Source organism: Mytilus californianus, unplaced genomic scaffold (genome assembly GCF_021869535.1).
Source record: "Mytilus californianus isolate M0D057914Y unplaced genomic scaffold, xbMytCali1.0.p SCAF_7, whole genome shotgun sequence".
In the NCBI taxonomy this organism is placed as follows: Eukaryota; Metazoa; Mollusca; class Bivalvia; order Mytilida; family Mytilidae; genus Mytilus; species Mytilus californianus.
The window spans coordinates 66,186,390-66,195,710 of NW_026262723.1; the positions used below are offsets into that span (position 1 = coordinate 66,186,390).

A 9,321-nucleotide genomic window follows, 5' to 3' on the forward strand; every position below is an offset into this window, starting at 1 on the left:
TTCAATATTAGAAATTTAAGGCTTACATTATTAAAAGTATATTAAAATAAAATACCCGAGGCTGAAATCTATAAAACCAACTGTAAAATGATATAATACGTAAATTTGGTCTTTACTTGAAAAACAGTAAAATACATGTATGATTTCTAGTGCGTGACCTGTGTTTCTGTAATAATACTCCAATCAGTCACCACATGTACACTCGAGACCAAACGTTTGAAAATTATCCTCTTCCCAATATTTATCCTTTTTCAAAATGTTTCTTCAAAAAGATTGACGCTGACGAAGACAATTAATTTGTTGTGCCTTAATATTTGTTATTACGAAATCACTTCATCTCACTCAAACATAAATATTTTTTTATCAATATCGTTGCACAAATCTATAGACTTATTTAATTGTTTCCTGTTTTGTGCAATATCGTCATTTGAGACGACCCCATACCTATTCAATTTGATGGATGTCTGTTTTCCTAAAAATCTGAATACATATTTATTTATTTATCTAAAACGCATATATCTAAAAACTTATGATGGCCTATATCCAAGATAATTGATACGAAGTGATACATTCTCTGACGTTTTAAAACAAATCTCAGCTTGTCTTATACCTTAATACAAAAACTTACAGTTTTGAGCTCACATCCAAGTTCATACTTTAAACCACCACCAGTATAGAGGGTATTGACCTTGCAAACCTATACAATATATTTATTAGAAAATAACAAGTTAATTATATATAAACATAAGATTGGAAATAATATTAATATACTGATATTCTGTTTCCTTTAGAAATATTGCTGTGTGTCTTTTTTATAAAATGATTTTATGTTTTAAAATTGATATAATATCCCGATCTTTTTTGACGATTCTATATTAGAAACTGTTAGTTTTTAAAATCTTATTCCAATTTTCAAGTTGTGATTACCGATTTTGGAAATATTGAATTGACTGAAATTGATACATTATTATTGTTATTTTGTTATTGTGTAATTCTAAAGGGTAAAACAATGAATAGAACTCATTTGAAGAAATATAGTAGGAATGGTCTAATAGTTTCTTTGAAAAAGGAACGTATACACTTGAATCCATAAATATTGCCTACCTCATTTGGTTGGCATTGTTGATCAACAGAGCAATCTTTTGGATCACTGACCCTGTCACACACTCCACAAGTTGATCCTGCTGGTTGAGGATCTATAAATGTTGAAAAAAGATTTTTAAAAGCAATATGTCGTTGTTTTAGTGAGCTCGGTTAAAAATAATAATATGCCAGCGCTTTAAAAGGACATTAGCTACGAATTAAACAAAATATAAATTGGCTTTTAGATACAGGTAAAACGATTTAGGAAGTTATCCAAGCTATAAATCAAGGTTTAACCAACACTTTTATGCAGAAAATGCCTGTGCCAAGACTGAAATATGAGAGTTGTTTACTATTTGTTTCGTTGGTTGATATAATCGAGCTTTTAATTTTGGTTTGTTTTTGGAAGGGGGCTTTCTCCTTTTGAATTTACCTTGTATTTTTTTTTGCATACTTTTTTACATACAAATATACAATGTTTATTAATTTTCGATGCCTAAATTCCTTTTGTATATGCAAACGCATTACAAATAAAACACATACGCGTTCACTTTATCACTTTTTTGAAAAATGTCATATGATGGATGTATGCTGAATAATTGTCCCTCTCTGTCAATTGTTTTTATGTGACTATTTGGCTTTTTGTGACTTTTTATCGGTATGTGACTATTGTCTCCATGTAAATATTTGTCATAATGTTGCTATGAGTCTTTATGTGACTATTTGTCTTTATGTAACTATTTGTCTTTATATGACCGTTTGTCTTCATGTGACTATACATCTTTATGTGATTTTTTGTTTCCATGTGAATATTTGTCTTTATGTGACTTCTTGTCTGTAAGTGACTATTTGTTTTCATATGTCTATTTGTCCTCGTGTGGATTATAATATTTATGAAACTAGTTGTCTTCATGTAAAAATGTGTCTTTGTGTTGCTATTTGTTCTTTTATAAACATTTTTCTGTTTGTGACTATTTGTCTTTATGTGACTACTTATCTCTATGTGATTATGTATCTGTATGTGATGTTTTGCCTTTAAGTGACTTTGTGTCTTTATAAGATGAACGGTACTTATCTAACAGCACCAGATACACATTTTTACAATAAATGTCCAAGAATTTTGATAAAACAATGAATGTCTGTGGCGTTTCTCAATGTGAAAATGTCTTTATGAGGATATTAGTATTTATGTTATTTTTTTAAAATGCAGGTAAAAAATCAATTTGATTATTTGTTCTGAAACTACAACGCCCAATTGTTTTTTTCGGAAGTAACATACAGATTTATCTATGAAACGCACTGTTTATTTGTTTTGTTTTTCATACTTACACCATTTTAAAGGAATTTTGATTTTCCATTAATAAAACTTAGGGTTAATATATGATATCTTATTGCAATCATCTCCTTTATTCCACATCTAACATGAGTGAGTGAAGATGAGCCCTGTCAACCAGGTTTAACACGCAACATTCGTTATGTGTCTGTAAAAAGTCAGGAGTCTGTAATTCAGCTGATGTCGTTGGTGTTTGCCTCCTTTATTTGTTGTAATTGTTCAAGCATAAAATAGGGCGCTGGTTTTCTCGTCTGAGTCATTTTTCATGTTATCTTGCCGATTACTTTGTAACGGTATGGTTTTGTTTGTTTGTGAAGGTTGGACGCTGACCTATAATTGTTATCGTCGATGACATTAGGGTTTTGGTGGATTTGTAAATTGTTGGGTTTTTAATTTTGCTAGTATTTTTTAAGAATATATTTACTCTGATTGCATAGGTAGCCGTTGCATGGAATTAATGTTGCGTTGTTAGTTGGACCAGAACAACACTGTGCACAAGCCACAGAATCTCTTTTTCCAACTGCACTGGCTATCAATTTGCACACCTGTACAAAACAAAATCAAACTGAATATGCATTTCTTTAAGCTTAATATTATCAGTTTCATTAATCATTTGTTTTACGATGGCAAAATGTTAATCGTTTCCATATAACTGAAGTGTTTGCTTTCTATATATTTACCAGAGAAACATATATTCAAGAGGTAAACCAATTTGGACTTTTTCATGTATGAGTGTATGCACGTGCCAACTAATTACACTTGAAACATGCGATTTAAGGCAAGCGTTTCGAAATTACCAAAATATTTGATCTTTCAGTAGGTCAAGTAACAGTACATCAAGGACAGAAACACTTCTACATTAGACATTTTTAAACTTTAAATAATCCATTAAAATAAATTAGATTTAAATAATAAAACATTAAACATTTTTGTGTATCCTTTTCATATATCAAATCCGAAAATGTTCCTCGTTTTATGCAATTAATTACTCATAATCTGACTATATAACCATTTGTATCATATTCCTGATTTTCACAGGTTCCACTGGATGTGTCAACGGAATTTGGCCAATAAAGATGAATATATAGCACCAATCGGCAAACCTTACACTAGTAACACAATTTTGATCTGAAACAATCATTTTGATCTTAAACAGCTCTCAAAAGACAGAGCAATAAATCATTACGTCATTTCCAGTTTTTCCGCCAATTTTCCGACTTCAATACAGTACTGTTCAGAGAATCCGGTTACAGTCAATTAAGATCAGTTCAGTCTATGTTCAGACTGTTCAGTAGTTTCTTATTTACCTGTAAACATTAACAACATCCTGAATTGTCTGAAAAACAACTGAACTTAATTTCATATTGTCCTGACTTTTCAAAGGATGTTAAGCTCAAAATGACCGTTTAAGACTGAAATTCATCTACTGGTGTTGTCTTTCTCATTTTGAGTTTTATTCGCTCTTCAATGTTTGTAAAATAAATAGTTAAACTTGAAAACATGCATGTTTTCATAAGTTTATATCATATAAAGTTTCTTCTATTCCTACTTAGATACATGACATGATATGCTATACAATGAAAATAAAATCTCAACTGTTTCAAAGTCATTTCGAGAATATTACCTACTTGTTGAGATCTGCATCCAGCTGAAAATACAGAGGTTAGATCAGGAAGAATAGTCTTGTCGAGGAAACATTGCTGAAAAAATGCATTATTATTAATTCGTGTGGTTACTTATGAACCGTGACTACATAATGTATATAAGATTAACGAACTTGGTCTTCAATGCCATTATATATTGAAATACTTCAAATAAATATTTATAACTTTTTGTACAATTCAGCTTGGTCAAACCAAATAACCAATAAAATTTGAATAGAATCTTAATTGCAGTTCTTTTCAATCATATTTCGTTAAATATGTTAATAAACTGGTTTTTTTCAACAAAAACAAGAGTCTTCTCAGTCTCGTTGTTGACATTATTGTACAAGTGAATTATCCGTTTTGTATTGTCTGAAAATGCTAAAACAAATGCATTACCTCATCGTTGTCTTTGCATGAAGCTTTTTGTGTAAGACAGTCTGTGATATTAACAGCTCTATCGCAAAACAAACATGTTAATCCTAAAAAATAAAAATACAATCAGAATTTCATAATAAGTCATTTCTAATATAAAGATGCATACTTGTATTTGTCTTGTCGTTTCTTAAAATAGTAGCTTGTGTAGCCTCCTTGTCGATTCCTTGATGTTAAAAAGGGTATCAAGCGAACTAAATTTTATCTGGTGTATCTTTTATGTCCAGGTCAATGGAATGAATGCAATCAAAATAGTCATCCAACTTTGAACTGTTCAATTGAATGACATCATATGTATCGCGGAACGTAAAGTCAAGGAGAACTGCAAGGTTCTTTTTATTTTCTTGAGAACACGATGACAAGAAGAGATTCCTCAATGAAGGCAATTGTCTTTAAAACACAAAACAAATATTTTAAAAATTCAAGCATCTTAAAAATGTCAGTTTCAGAAAACTTTTTGTGCTTTAATCAGCGTAGATTTTTTAATAAGCGGGATTTGTCTTTTCCTAAAATGAAATGTTTGTATCGTCATTTCCGAATCTCTTTTCGAATTCTTCTATTTGAAACAAAATTGTACACTCATACATATATAAGATCATTTTTATTTGACAATTGTGATGTACTGTACAGAAAGAATAACATTAAAGGTAACTTACCATTAACACTTGATAGATAAAATAAACCAACAATGGCTACTAATCCTGTAAAGCAGAATATTGAGTGTTATGTTTAAGCATACGAATATCATCATGAATGAAGTTAAGGCACATTCAAGAACTTAAATATATGTTATCATTGAAATCATTACATGAATTAACAGTTAAAACAATATTAGATAATGATCAATTAAGAGAAATACATGCTTTTTTATTTGCTGATAGTTTGTAAATGATATAGTGGGCTTTCGGAGTTTATAAGTTATTTCTATACGTATTTCTTGTATTTACTTAGTATAACATGTAAAATGTTTTATAGTTTATAATTCATCCATTGGACGACAACAATGATAATAATGTAATAATAATAATATTAATTATAACCGCATGTCGTGATGAAATATATTTGCTGTTCTGTTTTTAGTTTAATGTCACTTTAAATAATTGTACCTCAACAACTTTAATGATTGATTTACCTTAAGCCTATTAGAAAGAGGCAAGTTTTGACTCTCTTATTTGTAGAATAAATTGAATAAATAGAAATAAATGTAAAACAATATAAAAAACATTATTAATTTAATTTCAATTTACTTATAGGCCACGATTAAGCACAGCGGTGAGTAAACCCTAGTCGTAGATCATGTAGATGCAAGGCTTTTTCGATTGTCATTCCCGGACAATAAGTGATAAAATTCTAAGATTAAGAGTATCATAAGTTCTACAACGATATATGTTAATGCCTATCTTCCCGCACTGTTACTGAACATATCTTTTGTATCTGAAATTATTCCTTTCTGTTAAAATGGGAATTCAAATATATAATTTAGTCTTTCTTTCATCGCAGATATCACGCATTTTAGAGAAGTATCCAATAGATAATATATTCCAAAAAAAAACTAAATATCTGAACTCTTGATGATGATAAAAATAACACTTTATAAATTTGTCATCATGAACAATTAACACAAAAATTTAAAAGCCATATTGTTTTAAGATCTCGAATACGTGTGAAGCTACATGACTTAAGGGAAGCCTAAACACAATAGCTTAAATCCATCTAAGGTCAAATTTGCCTGAGGGATTTGGAATCCTTGTTTCTTAATAAAAGAAAGTATCAACTTTGCAATATTTTAATCAACCTCTACAAAATTCCCCTAATAAATCTTTGAATAACGTTTACTGTATTACTTTCATCATGAACATCAGCAGCATCAAATATTTCATGTGGATTTTGATTTTATCGAAAAAGATGATGACGTGTAGAATTTACAAAACTTACCAGTAATGAAGGCGTGTCGTCCGGCCATTTTAACTGTAAAAAAAAGTTAAACATAACACAGGACTACATTTGTGTGTATCCTCTCTTACAAATACCTTCCAAAAAGAAGAACATATAATCCGTCTTCTATATATTTCCATTTTTACTTTTCAGGTTGCTCTCATATTTATTACTGTAATTGATTTATTCATATTTCTACTATTGGGAATAAAGGAAATGAAAGGTTACATACTACTTGCGTTTAAAGACTGAATGAGTTGATAATAAATTATATGCAATAATGCTGCGCTATAAGTAAATAATGAATCAATTGGATATTGTCCTTATATTTTTATAAGAACAATATTTTAAGTATGTTCATCCAGGTTAAAAAAAAAAGATAAGATTAATTTGTGGGCACTTTATTCTTATTTTCAAAATTTTGATCGAGGTATCTATGGTAAGTTTATTTACAACCACTGGGTCGATGCTACTGCTGGTGGAGGTTTCTGATTTTTGTCATAATTATAAATCAACTGTTTACAAAACTATGAATTTTTCGAAATAATAAGGATTTTCAATCCCAGGAAAAGATTACCTGTGTTGCATTTGGAAACACCTTTCATAATTCGTGGTCGTCAATGCGCTTCAACTTCGTACTTTATTTTGCCTTCTTCTATTTTTTGGATTTGAATAAAATACATATCTTATTTCACCAAAACTTGTAATTTATGTATTTGCATAAGCTGAATTACATGTGTACATTAGTATTGACTTGGCTTATGTCAAGATAGCTTACAAAATCTAAAAAAAAAACTTATGTAGATGACAATTCAACCCATCGTTGTATAGTTTAAATTTAACAGAAAAACAAACACGAACATGCATAAGTGTAACTAACCTTAAGGTTGGATCGTGAATTGTGAACTTCGACTTATCATACTTTGTCTTATATTAGCCTTATCTTACTCCAGTTGCGTCATTTATCTTTCTTAGTGTATAACAATCAGGAATCAACTTGAATTGAGAAACACGTTCTTCTATACGTTTAGGAAAATTAAGATGTTTCAATGTTTCTGTTGTAATTTCATTAAGAATAGGGGAGGCTAAATTATTTGATAGATTGTTGGTGTTCAACGCCAATTCCTGCACTCTTGACTATATCGTAGCAGCCAGTTTTTTATTGATAGAGAAAGCTGGAGTGCCGGAGAGAACCACTGTAAAGCTGTCTCAGATGGGTTGCGTTCACATTGTGTTATTTTGGTCAATAGTCCAAAAAATCGTCAAAATTTATATCTCCTACGAAAATTGTCATCTCAAGATCACTCTTCAGTATGGCGAATTACACATTATGACAAACAAATCCAGTCATATATGAAATTTTTTTGGCGTAGTGTCTAAAAGGAGTAAAGAAAGTTTTCCCAAGAGGTTATTATATTAAGAGTCCGATAATTCCTGAAAATATTATTGAATTAAAATGACGTTATAGTTCGGTCATGATTTTTTTCTGACAAAAATTAAGTTTACACTATTACTGTGTACAAATTAGCGCGCTCGACGAGAGACAAAACAATAGAGAAAAGAAATAGAGTAACAGATGTTGTAGATTGCACAACTTTGCTAACCTCATGGTATCTTCTGTATTTTTTTTTTTTTTTTTTACTGAATGGAAAATTATAAATGGAGAGAAAACGCTTTGATAACCCCCTCGCTCTTTCAAAATAAAAAAGACATAACACAAGAAATCACATGCATGTAAAAAGGAAAGTTGAATATCACGAATTATGAAAGGACGAGGTTATATGGATTTCCTTATTTTGAATTTTCTGTGGAGTTCAGTACTTTTGTTAAACTTTTTAAATAACTACGGATCAGCTAAGTATTCGTTGACATGTATTTTCCAAAGATTCTTGCAAACGCCTAAGTAAATATTTCCTTGTATTCTGATACTCTGAAATCAGGATATCCTGATAACAAACACAGTTACAGGAGTTTAATATGACATCAGAGATATGTATGCTACGTATTACGATTATTTGGGGTATAACGTATAACATGGTAGCTACTTGGATATCTACGCATACCCTTCAGGAACACTGTCGTTCATGTATAGTTTCGGGAGGTGCTTATTTCTCAATGTTTGCATGTTTTTGGAACTCTTTTGTCTTTTTTTCTTTTGCCATCATGTTGTCCTTCCCACCTATGATGTTGACGTGTCTTCTAAGTTTGTCTTGTGTGATAATTAATCGAATCTTCAATAATACTTTTAGGACAAACGCCATATAAAGTTTTCAAATTGTGATAAGATATTCAAATCAAATTAAAGCTGTTGTAGTAAAATTTGATACGAACAATGAAACTAAAACCATATCTATAGAAATTAATAAATACGTACATCCCAGCTAAATTAATCTTTTGACCTCGATATAAATGAATTAATTGAAGCACTGTTACCGCTCTTATATGTACTGTTGCTTATCGATCGTTGGAAAAATGCGTCAGCAATATGTTCATTAATAGTAAACAATCAACATGTGTAGGACTGAGTTTGAAGTGCATAAGGTAATGAAGTACAACACCAATTGACCTGTAAAATATATAAGTAAACTGAATATTTTCGACAGTAAATTTTAACATAAGGTCAAAAACAATTACCCCTAAAGGCAAACTTCTAAATTAAAACCCCAAGAGTTAATTGGTGTATAGAAGTTTAGTCATCCTATGACTTCTCCCTACCATTAGTGAAAAGTTTGCCTAGCTTAAGTTGGGCGTCTGTTTTGCTGTGCGGGATGTATATATATGCAGCCACTTTAGGTCGCATTGAGAACGTTAAATCCAATACCTAGTATAGGGTGAGTGTCATGCTCTCGCATTAAAAAAACCTTCATAAACTTCTCTGATGCGCCCGTAAAT

General features: G+C 30.5%; 1 protein-coding gene across 3 annotated transcripts in view; it reads right to left on the reverse strand.

Annotated features, from left to right (window-relative positions):
- LOC127708048 (uncharacterized) overlaps positions 1-7,327 on the reverse strand; it is a 68,298-nt gene extending 60,971 nt beyond the window's left edge. The window contains exons 1-8 of one of the 3 annotated variants that reach the window (XM_052212845.1): positions 7,310-7,327; positions 6,430-6,462; positions 5,151-5,195; positions 4,459-4,541; positions 4,045-4,116; positions 2,841-2,961; positions 1,105-1,196; positions 629-697 (exon numbers count right to left, since the gene is read on the reverse strand). In XM_052212845.1, coding sequence (XP_052068805.1) covers positions 629-697; positions 1,105-1,196; positions 2,841-2,961; positions 4,045-4,116; positions 4,459-4,541; positions 5,151-5,195; positions 6,430-6,457 — 510 coding nt within the window. In that variant the 5' untranslated portion in view covers positions 6,458-6,462; positions 7,310-7,327. The other 2 variants (XM_052212842.1, XM_052212843.1) reach the window with 2 other exon arrangements.
- Between the last annotated feature and the right edge of the window lie 1,994 nt (positions 7,328-9,321).